This window comes from Camelus dromedarius, chromosome 1 (assembly GCF_036321535.1).
Source record: "Camelus dromedarius isolate mCamDro1 chromosome 1, mCamDro1.pat, whole genome shotgun sequence".
Taxonomy (NCBI): domain Eukaryota; kingdom Metazoa; phylum Chordata; class Mammalia; order Artiodactyla; family Camelidae; genus Camelus; species Camelus dromedarius.
Window position 1 is genome coordinate 88,772,530 of NC_087436.1, and position 16,133 is coordinate 88,788,662.

Genomic DNA, 16,133 nt, shown 5'->3' on the forward strand with positions numbered 1-16,133 from the left:
TAGATCAAAGGCATTTATTATTTTAACTAGGAAAAGCCTGCATTGCCATAAAATAAAAACTGAGTAGAAGAGAAACAGTAGATTATGAATTTCAGAAATAAGTAAATCCCTATTAACAGGCACAGCATTCAGGAAAATGTTTCCCCTGAAAGAATCATTTGTGGAGGGTCCTTTCATGGTAAAAAGAGAGAGGAACTCTGCTAGGTCTTTCTCATGAATCAAGCTATGGGATGGTAGTAGAAATGCCCTTTATGTTCCTAGAATGGCAGCATTATAACGCGGTGGTTGTCTTAATTTTCAGGTCTGCTGTAACAAATTACTACAAGCTGGATAGCTGAAAGAGAAATTTATTCTCTCACAATTCTGTAAGCTGACAGTCCAAAATCTGGAATGGCAACGCTCCCTCTGGGGTTCCAGGGAGAAAGCTCATTTCCCTTCTTGGCCAGTTTCTGGTGGTTTCAGGCATTCATTAACTTGTGGCCACGTCATTCCTGTCTCTGCCTCCATCTTCACGTTGCCTTCTCCTCTGTCTGTGTCTGTCTGCTCTTGTGAGGACACTTGTTCCTGGATTTAGGGCCCATTCGGATGAACCAAGATGACCTCATCCTCTCAAGGTCCTTAACTTAATTACATCCACAAAGACTGTTTTTTCCAAATGAGTCACATTCACAGGTTCCCGAGGTTCAGGCGTGGATGTATCACTTGGGGATGACTATTCACCACACTGCCGTAGCTGAGAAAGCAAGAGCCACGTGTCTCAGCCCTCTCCTCGGTACAATGGAGATAATAGGTGTACTTACAAAGCTCACGTGAGAACTGAATGACGGAGAGAGCTTGGAACAGTGCCTGGCTTTTATGAAGAGCTCAATAAATGTCAGCAACAGCTATTAGTGGGTTGTGAAGGAGAGGCAGTGCTCATGACATTGAGAGCACAAAGAGTCTTCCTACCATGTGCTAGATATTGGAGGATTGTCCCCAGAATGTGGGGTGCTTTATGGATCAAAAGAAAATTAGGTCAAATACTCAAGGCTGCTGGAATTGGATTCTAATTCCACTTCTCCATGGTTTCAAACAGTTTCACTTACATCTCTTTGCTGTAATTTCTCTGTGGACTCATGTGTGTGCATAAATAAGACAATGAAAGAGAGTGCATTCAGCCTCCAGGAGACTCTGAACTCAGTCTGATCATCCTTCTTATTATAATTCCATCTCTACTCTCAGCTCAATCAGTTGTAAAATTCTAGTTTAAGTAGCTCATAGTCTTCAGGGTACTTTTAGGTAAAATTTGTTTTTCTCCTGACCTGGTTCATCCTGTGAAATGCTCTCATATGAGAATTTTCCATTTTCTGTTATAATGGATAATAATTTATAGTCAGTCTTCAGGTCTCCTTTGGGGAACTTATCCTACTTTTTATTCCATTTATTTTTATATTTGATTTTATAATTATACTTTCAGACCAGTGCTTCCTGCTGTCATTGAGTGTGTGCATAAAACCTGCAAGCTAAATTTAATAAGCAAAATAAGTTCTGAATGGCAAAATGTATTGTAGAAAATAACCCTAAAGTCAAACATATTTTTCTTATATTTCACTATTTTGGATCATCTGTTTTACTAATTTTCTCTATTAGTCAAATAATAGAGAATTGCTTATATTCCATCCTAGAGAAAAGAGGTACTTAATAACATTTAGAATTTAATTTAAAAAGATCTAAAACAACAGGGTCCCACTGTATAGCACAGGGAACCATATCCAATATTTTGTAATAACCTATAATGAAAAAGAATATGACAAAAAATATAAAATGCCTAACTGAATCACTATGCTAGACACCAGAAACTAACACAACATTGCAAATCAGCTATACTTCAATTAAAAAATAGATCTATACTCAACTATATTGTACAACAATAACCTTTAGCAGTTTAAGTAAACAGCTTCATTAATAGCATCAATTTTTAAAAAATAGATAAGTGTGTGTATCATGGACTATAACACAAGGTAATTAAAGTGAAGTATAATTTATATGGATTCAGTGACATATATCTCAAAATACAGAGATTGAGCTGAGAAACAGTTGAGGTAGCCCTAAAATATGTGGGTTAGGAAGAATAGCTTAAAAATAATGACAAGTAGGTAGAGAGAAAAGAGCATTTCCTGGGCCAGGAGAATCACAGTGGTTTCTGGATGACTTTTTGATGTACTTAAAGTCTCTGTGTTTGGAGGAGGAAGCAGTATCACAGCTCCATGCCTTTCCTATGTCGCTATCACCCTTTCCCTCCTGGCTGCAATAATCAGCCTATAATAACCTCATGGAAGCAGAAGTGGGGTTCACTGGCCTGAAAGGTCCAGCCTTGGCTTTGCTGCTAAAAGACACCCAGGAGCTCCTGCTGATTGTCATCACCCCACTCACATCCTCTTAATACTTTGCAGAGAAATTTTGCTCATGAAGTAAGTCTTTAATATTAAAAAAAAGACATGTTTGCTACCTTTTCTTTTACTCTGGAGTGTTGATTTGCCACTAGGTCCTTAGCAGAATTCTTAATATCCGTGGAAATGAAATAAAAATTCTTATCTTGTGCTTGCTTTGGCACTAAAGTATACTAATTTGGAACCATACATCAAAGATTAACATGATCCCTGTGAAAAGATGACATGCATATTTGTGAAGTGTTCCATATTTTTTTTATTTTTTTGATTCAGGTAGCTCATATAAAACATTTAGCACAATACGTGGATCATTGTTTCCCAATCAAAGTTTAACTAATATGTCTATTTTGGGGCCAATATTTTTCATACCAGACCTAATTGAACTCATCCAAAAAATATGGGATGTGTCAGGTTCTGTTATCCACATTTTAGTCAAGAAAATAAATAACTTATCTGAAAAAAAATCTTTAACTAGCCAAATGTTGAAGATTATTTCTCAAATTTGGGGACTACAGGACGGTTTTCTGTCAGGTATTCAATCCCTATAGGATTGTGGAAGGGCTCAGGTGAGTTTCCTCAAATAAGCATCTTCAAAAATATGCTAATTTTTCCCAAAGAAGTATGACTGCTGGAGATTAGAGAATTTAATCTGGCAAGTACAGAGAATGCTCTTGAAAGTTTGGGGCAGATGAAACCTGATTCAAACTGCAGCTCTGCCAGTTGCCAGGTATAAGACCTCGGGCACTTCAGTTAGCCTTTCTGACTTTCAGTTTCCTCACTGTTTAATGAAAGTGATAATACTCACTTCATAGGGTTTATGTGTGTGTATTAAACAGAATGACTTATATAAAGTGCTCCTACATGATCTACACTCTCTGGCACATAGTAACTTCTCCATAAATAGTATTATTATTAAATAATAAGGAATTTATTATTATTAAATGTAAATAGTACCATTATTGATATGGTAGTCAAAGATGGGGTATGAGTTTCTGGGAGGGTGTAAACTTTATCACCTCTTTCAGAGATGCAGGATTTATATATCTTTCTCATTCTTTGCATCTGCTAATCCATTTCCACTTAGCTGCCAAAGAGATGATTTAAAAAGTTAGTGCTGTTGTATGCTACATATGAAAGTTGTTAAGAGAGTATATCCTAAGAGTTCTCATCACAAGGAAAAATACGTTTTTTCTTTTTCTTTAATTTTGTCTCTATCTTATATGATGAGGGATGTTGGATAAACCTATTGTGGTAATCCTTATGCTGGACACCCTAAACTTATACAGTGTTATATGTCAATTATATTTAAATAAAACTGTAAGGGAAAAAAATGAAAAATAAAAACACAGATTAGATGATGTCATTCCCTGGCTTTCCATTAGACTTAGATAACAGACTGAACTTCTTGCCAAGGCTTTTGAAGCATTCCCTGCTTCTCTGGGGTCATCAACCCTGCCACGACTGCACTGACCTTTCTCAAAAATACCAACCTTTTCCCAACTTCCTTTGCACGTGCTGTTCCCTTTGTCTGGATTGATCTAGCCCCTTGAACTATGCCGTCTGCTCAAGAGACAGCTCTGCAGAGAAATCTTCTTTTGATCACCTTCAGTGCTTCTGTTTTTCACTACAACCTGGCTTTTGCTCTTTTTGCTTGTCTGCATGTTGTCTGTCTTAGCTGCACAGTGGCAGGGAGCTTACTGACTTTGTTCATGGTTATACACCCGATGCTCACCGCAGTGCCCAACACATAGCAGGTGCTCAGTAAATATTTGTTGGAATGAATGGATCCATTGGTCATTCCAGTTGAAATAAATTCTTCAATTAGGGAGCTCTCCTAAATGTCTAGGTTAAAGGGAGTTCATAATATGTTGACAGTAGTTGTGCATTGCTTGCTTTAATTGATAATATTATTGAAAATTCATGCATAAATCAAATTCTGTATGTAAATTAAGTGAATTATAATTTGAAATTGAGTTGGATGATATTCCCAGAGTTGATTTAGCTTCCTTCTGAGTGAGCTTCGGTTGGCAGAGAAACCAGCTAAAACACATCAACTTGCTCTTCTTCATTGCTGTCAAAATCCTAGACCTGATAGATGAGGAAATACTAGAGTGTTCCTGAGGGTTGATTTGGTGGCTCTGTGCTTTCTTTTTAATATTGACTCATATTCACCCGTTAAAAAGACTTTTGGTCTACTCTAGTTGAAAATCTTAGAGTTCAGATTTTATACAGAGCCATTATATACCAAACCATGATAAAAATGTCTAGAGAAAAATGATTAGGATAGTGATTCAGAATCTGTTCATGTGATGAGTAGTTGGGGGACCTGGAGGTGTGAGGCCCTAAGGGTGTACCCTAGCCATCCTCAAATGTCCCTGGTCCATGGCCTGGAAGAGGGAACACACTTTTTCTATATTTTTCCATAAGGAAAAACACAGATCCAGTAATTGAAAGTCATAGAGAAACAAATTCAGACTTAAGTAAGAACTTTATTGATAAAGTTGTGTCTGTGTGGACATGTCTCAGGAAATGGTGAGTTACCATTAGAAGTATTTAAACCAACTGATGAGAAACCACTGGGGACACTGTGGCAAAGAATCCAACATCTTAGGGCCCATTAGTTCCCTGTGGATTAAGGGGCAGGTTCCTTGGTGGCCTGTGGCACTAATTAAAGGAGCTCTAAAAACTTAGGAAGAAAAAGATGAAGAAATTTAAATTTACCGTAACTTTTCTCAGGGACACTTTTATGTTTGCTTTGGGAATAATGAGAATTGGGGGCCTTGTGGGGGTTGTGTTCACACCCCATGGATTCAGTAGCAGCAGATGGTCACCTACCTGCCTTCACAAAGTGTGGGCTGACTTACCTGCAGGGCTTCTGATTTTCAAAGTGGGGCTTGCAGATTGGGACCCTGCCAGCCAAAGCCCTCTTTCCATTGCAACTGTCAGGTTCTTACCTAAATAAACGTTGAACAAATGTTTGCAGTGTATCACCTTGGGGAGGTGTTAAATTGTCTGCTGGGAACACCTGCATGTCTTGGGTGGACTGGCTCTTGCTCAGAGGTGAACAGTTCATGGTAGAATACAGACCTTTTGACTCCCAGCGTTAAGACCTGTGCTGCTTCGTCCTGCTTTTCACATTGGATTCTGGGTCCTGCTTCCAAAATCAAGCTTGGAATTCCGCTGTGTGGCTGTCTTCTGTTCACCTTCTGTTCATCTTTTAAGCTTTTGGTTTTGCTAAAATCTTGGTAGGTAAATAAAAGTTCTAGGCATATCTTTGTTTCAGCCACTAGGGAGGAAGAAAAAAAAATGTTAACAGAAACAAGAGAGATTTAAAGTTTCTTTTTTGGAAGGCACAGTTTGTTTATTTCTTATAAATGTCCTAGGCTTCCTTTTAGAAGCAGAATTCCTGAGAAAAAATGAGCCCAAACTCTAGTTTCCATTATTTAAAGTTACAATAAAAGTTTCCTGTCGGTCATTTCAAATACACAGATGACATGGTTTTCCTGATCCAACTCCATTACATTACTGAAGACGGCCAGGTGACTGAGGTGGCCTCTAGGTGAACAATCAAGATACGCTGTTGACTGAAGTAAATGCGCAACCTAAAAGTTGAGAGTTATGTTTTATTTGGCGGGAGGACCGAGCAGGGATGACGGCCTCTCAGATCGCTCTGAGGGACTGCTCCGAAGAGGTAGGGGAGGAGCTAGGATATATAGGAGCTTTACAACAAAGACCAGGTAGTTGGAACATTAAAAGATTACTTGTTAATTAAAGAAAACCAGGCATCTCAAGTTAAAGAATTTATTGCTTTTCTATATATGGGAGGAAGCAAACATTTGGGCTCACTGAATTCATTCCTTTGACAAGCACCTAGCTATCTAGGGCCGGTATCCTGTCCTTTCTTATTCTGAGTCCGCTCAGAGGGCACCACTGTGAGTGGCTGCAGAGGCTGGGCTGTAGGCTTGTCTTCACTGGATGGTGGCGGCAGTCACTGAAGACTTGATGGTTTCAACATTCTTTGTTTACTGATATGGTTTGCATATTTTTCCTTCACAGCACCAAAGTTGACATTTGAATAATTGTTTAAAAATATTTGCTATGCCAGAATTATAAAGCCTCTTCACCACCATCCAATTTATACTCACAATTTCTACTCTTCCACATCCCTTTATCACTGCATCCTTTTTGAGCTGAAATTTACTGATGATCTTTTAGTAAAATAGTAACAGATCTGTCAGCTTATAATGTGATTTTAAGAACAAGGCTTACCTTGTTCTTAAATATGGTATTTCATAAGACAGCAGGTGCCACTCTCCTATGTAAATGCAACCCTGAAATAATCTTAAAAGCTAATTGAAAAATACTTGATTTAAAACAATTTTTTGAAGAATTATATAAAGTCAACATAAGCTTATCACTTTTTTTCTAAATGGAGAATAATTACATATTGCTAATTTATTTATCAAAGATTTTATCTCTGTCCCAAGAACTCTAACAGTATCACATTTGGAAATAAATGGAAATATTACGGAATTGAAATTTTTTCATAATTAAAAAAAGTTTTTGTAGGTCAATAGTTTAAAAAGATAGGCTTTGTTGCTACCACCAACTAAATATTCAGAGAGTCAGTTGCCACTTACTTTCCTGATTTTATCTGCTAACGTGGAAACAGTAGTCTTTTTAGCTACACCCTTCCTAACAACCTGGCGGTTTAGGGGATCAGCTGTATCATGGCTCCCTTGTCAACCTCAGGCAACATGGGGGATCTAGTCTGCTTTTTGGCATTATACATAAAATATCAAATGATAAGTAAGGTTCCATATTGCATGCCAGAATGGCTCAAAGTATGGGTAATACACAGTCAGATAACTCATATTACTTTTATTTTACAAAGATGTACAGCTGGAGAATCAGGCCACAGGAGCTCAGATCTCTCAGAGAATGCCTTGTCAAATCACTGACGGCATCTCCAGCACACATACTTCATCAAGCTCAGTGGAGTAGTTTGTTTACTTTTCTCCTCAATAACTCATGGGTATTGTGTGGATGTGACTAGAATTTAGATTTAATGCCAGTGATTCAATTCATTTCAAAGATCCATATTTAAAGCATCATTTTATGATGTGCAAAATCAAAACAGCTGCAAAAAATAACTTGGCGATTGCAGATTTCTTTTGTGATTTGTTAATCCTCTCTCCCCTGGGCCCTGATGAGCATGCCAAGTATTGATGAGCATCAGGAGCATGCTGGGGAGAAGGGGATGGAACTTTATATTCTCTTTCGGGGTGGTTGTGTGGTTTCATATTATGCACAGTCATCTTAATTCAAGCTGTGTTTATCTCTTGGTATTTCTTCAGACTGCGCCTTCTTAAGGATGACCTCCTTGTATTGGCATATAAGCAAGACACTTGATCTATGGAGTTTCCATCAATAGCAATTTTACTGACATTTTCCTCTACAATGGAAATTATTTCAAAATTGAACAGTGTAGAATTTGCTGGCCTGATTGGGAGGGGATCACATGAGCAGGGATGGGGTGAGCTCCTGCACAAACTATTAAGTTGGGAGTTACGTAGTGATGGTTCTGCTCCCAACTTTGCTTTTCACAGCTTTGTTCCAAGCAGGCCATAGGCAATGAGCAAATAAATAGGTCAAAAATACTTTAAATAATGGAGGTAAGTGCAGTGTAAAAAATTTAACAAAAAAGTGGAGAACTTTGGGAGAGTAGGGACATGGTGGCAAGAAGGGCAATTTTAAGCAAAGTGTTGTTCAGGAAAAGCCCACTGTGAAGATTCCATTTGATCCTAGAAGATATGGGAATCCAGGAAAGGAGGGAGATGGGGACATCCTGAGTGTCCTGTGATGTAAATGGGAAAGAGTGCATGATGAAATCAGTCCTGTAAGCAGACACTTTCAGCCAGGATGAGCATGTTGGGGAGTGGACATAAGGGAGGGGTGGAGGGTCTTGCCAGGCACATGTAGAGCTTGGGAACTACCGTACAGCTTCTGACATCAGTTTATTCAACAAGGATGTTAGGAAAGTTATCAATTTATTTATTCCTTTAGCAAACACTTATTGGCACCTACAATGCGCCAGGCTCATATTTTGATGTTGGGGATGCAGAGATGAATAAAACATAGCTCTGCCTTCTAGGTACTCAGCATAGCGGGGGACCAGACATGAAAACAATTACATTGCTGGACCATATGATCTGTTTACAAGATAAGCGGGAACCAGAGAGAAGGAGGAGGGGCCCCTTCCTTTTAGCAATATTAGTGACGGCTGCTCCCAGGCAGGAAGTAACACCTGAATTGGGTTTTGGAGGAGAAATAGAGGTTTGCCATGTGGACAAGGTGAAAAAAAAGAGCATTTCAGGTAAAAGAACAGCCTAAATCTATCATATATTAGGGGAACTACAACCAGTTAAATTTTACTACAGTGTTAAATGGGCGGGGGAAGAACTAATGGATTTGAGGAAGTTTTAGGAAGTACAATTAGTGTTCAGTAATTAATTGCATGTGAATGGTGAGGTTGAGGGTGAAGCAAAAGTTTTTGGGCTGGGGGCCTTGGGTAGATGGTGTTAACACCAAGGAGATCCCAAGAAGATCGTGTATCTCAAAGGAGGACTGGGGGTTGTGGTGGAGGAGGTGGGAGATAATGAGTTAATATTGATGTAATGTCCTAATCTGGTTCAAGAAGTGCAACGCAGTGAGCTTCCTTTCAGTGGAGATTAAAAACAGCTTTCTGTCTGGAGAAGATGACATGGTTTTGTACTTTCATCCAGTGGTATATTGGTAAACTGCTAAATTGGCTGTCTGCAAAACAAAAGAAAAGAAAACAAAACAAAACTATGATTTATAGCACTCGCTGATTTCTGTGGTGTAAACAGTGCTGCCAGATTTCAAGCTGGTGATGGTTTAACAATCTACACGCCCAGCACTGAGTTTTGTCTCCTGACATGTGTTTGTTGAGCTCCCACTTGGCACGATGAATGTAGCCCTGTGCTGGCTCTTTCTCCCTTACATCTGAACGACTTCCCACCTTCCTCCACCTCATTCTTCCCAACAGATTGGTTTCAACAATGGCTACTTTCTAGCTTCCAGTGGGGCTCAGCTAGTGGGAGCCACCAAGAGGACATCAGAGTGTGGGAAGACAGTCAGGCTGGGTAGTCGTTCCCTCGTTTCTTCTTTGCCAGATGATCCTGGTGGCCTGTGTCCCACTGTGAGAGCCTCTGGGTCCTATCAGGCAGCCTTCTGCATACAGCTGTCTCCAAGTTCCAAAAGCTGCTTCTTTCCCTTGTCCCTTAAGTCTGGGCTGCTAACAGCAGTCTGTCCCTCCACGCATGCTACACTATCCCTTGTTCATTTTTCTAAACCTTGCCAGCACCTTTGTAAGTGGCTTTTCCATTAAACGCTCTGCAGTGATCCTACTTCAGCCAGTCATTTCTTTCCTACTGGAACCATGGTTATTCCCAGTGAAAAATAAGACAAAGTCCTGGTTGTTAAAGAGTTTCAGACCAATGTGACCAAAAAATACCTTGCCGTCTCCCATTATTGCTCTTCTGATGGAAGACAATGACACAAATGTTCACTAGCACACTTTTCTATCCCCATGTCTATGAAACTGGAAACCAAAGAAATCTCTTTCCTCCCTCTCTCATACCCCATCAAAGCCATACCTCTTATGAGGTCTCTTGATCACCAGGAAGTGCTGATGTAGGAAGCTGATGCTGTTGGTCCATCACAGACAGGACAAGCTGTCTGTTGTTTTTTGTGTTTTCCAGCAGTGGTAATGATTTCATGCTCTTGTGTGATTTGTGGATTTATGCTTCTGTGTTATCTGTGGCTTATGTTTGTGAGCAGAAGTCAGCTAGGTGAGACATTTTGGAGCACTGGACTGTAGTCATAGTATCTGGCTATGAGATGTTTTTAGGCTTCAGTTTCCTCTCAATGCAAAGGAAGGAAATAGGAGTAAATTGTCTTGCAAGACCCTTCCAGTGTTAACATTCTTTTCATGACTAAGGTCTGCAGCTCTGGGAGCTGCCTGTGACTATGACTTTGTGAGTACTGTCTACTGACAGCTCAGCCTAACAAAGACAAATTTAGAAATTAAAAAAAAAAAGAGTATATGATTCTTATCAATGAATAATACATCTTACTTAGTAGCATGCCACTTACCAAGTGTTGTATCAAAGAAAAGTGTATTAGTTACCTATTGCTGCATAACAAATTATCCCAGATTTAGCAGCTTAAAATAACACGCATCTGTTATCTCAGTTTCTATGGATCTGGAATCTGAGAGTGCCTTATCTGGGTCTTCTGTTTCAGGGTCTGTTATGTGGGCAAAGTCATGGTGTTGACCAGGGCTGGGGTCATATCTGAAGGCTTGCCTAGGGAAGGATACAATTCCAGGCTCATGTAAATGTTGGAAGAATTTTAGTTCTTAAGGACTGAGAGCCTCAGTTCCTAGGTGTCTGTTGGCCAAAGGCCACCCTCAGGTCCTTGCCATGTAGGCCTACCTATTATAGCAAAGGGAGAGTAGTCTGCTAGCAAGAGAGAAGTCACACTTATGTACCCTAATGATAGAAGTCACATCCCATTACCTTCTGTTGGTTGTAAGCAAGTCACTAGGCCAGCTCACACTCAAGGGGAGGGGACTACACATGGCATGAATAGCAGGATTGGGGGTCATTCAGGGCCTTGTTAAAGTCTGCTTATCAAAAAGACCCTTTTTCTTTCCCCGTAGAAAATAGTTTTAAATCCTGACCTTTTCAGATCTGCTGAAAGGTTAGTTATTTGCCAGAAATAGAAAGTGACAACTAAATGCAATGTGAGATCCTGAATGGAGATCTTGGTGATATTTGGATACGGTCCTTCCTTTAGTTACAGATATTATACTAGTGTCAGTTTCCTGGTTCGTAGTTACATGAGAATTTGCTTTATGGGAGCCCAGATAAAGGCTATATGGAAACTTTCTGTACTACTTTTATAACTTTTCTGTAAGTCTCTAAATGTAGTTTAAAGTAAGAAGTTAGATAATAGGTAAAATTAGCTGCAAGGATATATTGTACAACATGGGGAGTATAAGTGGAGTATAACCTTTAAAAATTGTGAATCACTGTATCGTACACCTGTAACTTGTATAATATTATACATCACCTGTACCACAAAAATAAAAATAAAAAGTTAGAAAAAAGTGAGTTATAAAACCTAAAAATCCATTAGCTATTATAAAAGCTACTGTGTGGCTATAGCTTGTTCAGTCATTTTAACTCTATGTCTTTATCAGAACTTTTTTTGCAGATGAAATCTATAAATTTAGGGGTGGTAGCAGGGAGATATTGGTCAAAGGGTACAATAAAAAATCCATTTTTTTTGGTAAATTTAAAAATTAGTAGATAAATTTGCTTAAAATTGTGTAGGCAAAATCTATACTTTTTTTGTAGATAACTTTAGAATAGCTTTCCTAGAGAAAATCCCCTAAAATCCTCACTATCACTATATAGTAGAATTATTTACATTTGTTTGTATGTATTTGTTTCAACAAATAATTATAGAGGTGAGGTAAGAGTTTTCTGCTTAAGCTTGGGTTGAAATGTTTTAGGGACTTTTGCACAACACCAAGTGCACACCACACATCAATTTAAAATAGTCACCTTTTCTAAAATAGTATTCTGATAGCCAAAGCCAACTCCTCCCCTGTGCGGAGCACTATTTTCAGAGGTCAGTCTGCTTGTTGCTTGGATATTGGCCCTTATATTCCAAAATAGTGTGGTCTGTCTCATCGCACTTTTCCATGTGATGAAAAGCAAAACACTTCAACCCCTTGTAGGCAGTTGAATTTCACGCAAAGCAAGGACAAATGGCTCCTCATTCTGCTCAGTGTCTGAAAGGGCTGCTAGTTATTAATACTCTGTCACCATTTCACATGTCCTCATCCAGCAATTTAAAGCCTATGGGTCTCGGTTGGTTACACCTCTTAAGAGAGCTATTTGGAAACACTCTAGACATTTTTCTTAGGCCCTATTTTTAGAATGGAAGGCCTAATGGTACTTTAATGTCTCTATATATTCCCAGCGCAAATCTCGAGTGAAAAAAAATGTCTGTTACCTTTTGAAATGTAGCAAAACTGGTGGGATTATCACTGCTCCTCTGAGATGCATTGTGTTAAAGAATGAATTTTGATTTACAGAATGTTAGTGGTAAAAGGATCATGAAAAAATCAGCTCTTCCAAACCTCTCACTTTTCAAATGAGGAAGCTGAGTCTTGGTGTGAGCAAACTGTTGGCCCAAGATTAGATGAGGAGGAGGGCCCATGTGAAAGATTCAGGATGGTAGACTTAATGCTTTCCTGCAGAAAATGACTCTGGTAAGAGTCAGTGACAAGAAGTCAGCTTCTGAGTTAAAGACTTAGCTTTGGAACATGAAAACAGTCTGCTGGCCCCCTTCGTTGCTCTTACTGTCGAAGATTCTGAGAGAGATGTGGAGTGATTAAAATATATGTGGGTTCAGGAGTGAGGAAATTTCGGGGAATCCCTTGGGACACAGCGATCTTCCCCATCTGACAATATCAGGTGAATTTTTCCCTCTGTAAATGAAACTTGAAATTTCATCAATTAGAGATTCCTTTGCTCCAGCAAGCAGTCATCTAATGATGCAAAAAACCTCGGGGAGGGTTAAGTGTCCATCTATTATTATATATTACTCTGTGTTTTCATCCCTTTTCTTCTTTGAAAGTCTAATTACAATCAGCTCACTTGGGGAAGGTAGTTTTGATGGTCGGAAGGAGAGGAAATGTTTAGGAGCAAGTAATGCTCTGGTGGAGGTGGCAGTCCAGGTGCAGTCCTGGAGGGCGGACGATCAGGATGGTATCAGGGCACTGGACCCAGGTCAGGCGAAGGAAGAATGCTGAAGCCAAGCCTAGCTTGTTTTGTAGTTTTATTGTGGGCTGTCTCACCTGGAAGAGAAAGAGAAATGCCTGTACCCCTTCCTGGTGTTCCTTAGCCCCTTCCGCAAATTTCACTGAAGGTTAACTAGGAGTTTATAGGGTGAAGGGAGAACCCAACCCCTGTGTATGTGGTTGGTCCACTGGGAAAGTGCATATCAAGTTTTGAACTAACCTTGAGTTACGCTTTTGGAACATACATTCCTCAAGTAAGTGCTCATGTGTGAGAGAGTTAATAGTTAATGGTCCTTGAATCAGTCTGCCTGGGTTTGAATGCTGGCTGTGACATTCACTACCTCATTGATTTTTAGACGAGTCTCTTATATTTCCTGTGCTTCAGTTTCCTGATTTGTGTATTAGGGATGACAGTAATGTTACTGGAGAGTAGAGAGTAGGTTCTTGTCTCACGCAGGAAAGAATTCCAGAGCGAGCCATAGTAAAGTGAAAGCAAGTATATTTGGAGAGATACACGTTCCATAGAATGAGGTCCATCTCAGAGGAGTGACCCCGGGGTGCACGGTGGTTAGTTTTTGTGGGCTGGGTAATTTCATACATTAACAAGTGGGAGGATTATTCCAACTGTTTTGGGGAAGGGCTGGGGATTTCCAGGAATTGGGCCCTTGCCCACTTTTTGGCTTTTCATGGTCAGCCTGGGAACTGTCATGGTGCCTGTGGGCGTGTCATTTAGCACGCTAGTGTATTACAGTGAGCCTGTAATGAGGCTCAAGGTCTACTGAAAGGCAAATCTGCTGCCATCTTGGGCCTAGTTGGTTCTAACCACTTTATGTCATATCCTCAATGGCTGTCTCATTCTTTTAATGGTTGTGCCCTGCTCCCTTCCTTCCTGTCTCAGTAATGGTACCCATAGTATATTACTATGTACTGTAGTGAGAAATAAATGAGTTAATGCACTTAGAATAGAGCCTAGCATCATGAAAGCAATTACATAGAAATTCTGTGTTCTCCACATTTCTCAACCATGTTCCCAGTTTTATTTGAGAAAATATAGTCTCTAACTTCTCTGGAATAACATCTAGGAAAGGAAATCTTTTAAAAAGTTTGAGTGATACTTTTAGTCCTTGAAATATCTGATCTATTTCCTGAATGGCAGTCAGGTGTCTCCTTTACACTGAGATTCCTGCCTGGACCAAGTCACATTTTATGTCCTAACACTAATTCTTTCAAATGCAAAACCTCTTTCCACATCTTCTCTAACAAATTTAGTCACATATTAATGTAGGTAGGTAGTTACGTGACTATTAGGATTCTAAAGGTACTCAGTCGTAAGTTTCTGAGAATGAGTTCAAAAGCATTTGCAACTGGATGTCATTGTTGAGTACCCCTTCCCCACATTGTTATGTATAAGATCTCACTCTTAGGACTCTTTCACAGGCTATCAGTTCTATTTTAACTCAGTGGCTGGCGCATCTTGTTAATGTTTCTGTGATCTGTAGAAATATGAATGGGGAATTGTAAATGTGTTTGTTTGATCAAGGAGTTCTTAAAGCCTAATTATTAGGTCCTTTTATGAGACTAGATAATATAGGAGAGTAGATAGAGCCTAGACTGAAAGTTAAAACTTTTGGATTCTCTTCGCACTTCTTCCATTAGGAAACTGTGTGTCTCAGAATCTCCCTGGACTTGTCTCAAATGAAGGATCTGAATGAGGTGTTGTTTAAAGTTTCTTACAGATCTGAGGCTGTATGATTCTGCAATAGCTTATTGACCCTACATTTGTGAAGCGTGTGTTCTGCTTTGACTGACATGCGTATTTTCTTTCCCACTTTTCTTAAAATCATTTGAAATGCCTTTGCCTTATGACGAGCCAGGGTGAGAGATGCAGTCTGTTAACCGCAAAGTAGAAAAAGCCACCTGGGTCTGTAAGAGAACAAGTCCATGGCCTTGACATTGTAGACACAGAGCCGCGGATCCAGGAGTGTTTGATTGCGTGTCAGATGAATAAAGACAAACTCCAGGGCATCATTACTTTACCACTAATGGACAGTTGTTTGTATTTTTCTATTTTGCAGAAGATAACATAGAAATGAAAAGATAAACAATGATAGAAGGTTTCAGAGTTGCCATTTGTTTGTATAATATTTTCTTTTCCAAGGAGGCCATGGAGGTTAAGGAACTTCTCTCTGTCTGCCTCTCAGAGATCCTTTGAATGTCTCATAGGGATGGTAAAGAAATTAACCTATTTTGTGACCCACTTCTGATTTTCCAATTTGAGGGGCTTCATTTCTATGTTAATTTACTTCTTTTGATATTAAGTAGAGCTCGTTTTTAGTTGACAGGTTTACTTTAGCACAAGAAATTTAAAAAAAAAATCATTTGGGATAAATGCTTCTACAAGAGATAGCTAGATGATATTATGCAACTAGCTTATTCCCTCTAGAATCATGACAGTAGGGTGGCTGAAATCCTAGGGTCGAATGTAGAAATTTAAGTTGTTGACTATAGTAAATATAAACTTAGATAATATTGCCAAGTTTTCTTATTAGTTTAATTATTACTTTGTGAAATAGCCTGTAAAAACATTAATTTTCACCTTTCTATTTTCTTCTAGTGTTGGGCTCCTGCCCTGTAGGTCCTTCTGTGAGGCTGCCAAGAAGGGCTGTGAATCAGTCCTGGCCATGATGAATGCCACCTGGCCTGATTTCCTCAAATGCTCCCAGTTTAGAAACCAAAGTGAAAACAAAAATGCCAGCAGGATTTGCTTCTCACCACAGCAGGAAAGAGAAAAGCAACGTAAGTAC

At 39.3% G+C, this 16,133-nt stretch overlaps 1 protein-coding gene and 1 non-coding gene across 4 annotated transcripts in view; both read left to right on the plus strand.

Moving 5' to 3' along the window:
- CORIN (corin, serine peptidase) overlaps positions 1 to 16,133 on the plus strand; it is a 221,645-nt gene that overhangs the window by 76,815 nt on the left and 128,697 nt on the right. For all 3 annotated transcript variants that reach the window (XM_031435080.2, XM_064486930.1, XM_064486928.1), the window contains exon 5: positions 15,944 to 16,125. In XM_031435080.2, the coding sequence (XP_031290940.2) occupies positions 15,944 to 16,125 (182 nt within the window). The remainder of the gene's footprint in view (positions 1 to 15,943; positions 16,126 to 16,133) is intronic.
- LOC116148983 (U6 spliceosomal RNA) lies at positions 2,582 to 2,684 on the plus strand. The gene has a single exon (XR_004132631.1). It is a non-coding gene; the product is annotated as a U6 spliceosomal RNA (small nuclear RNA).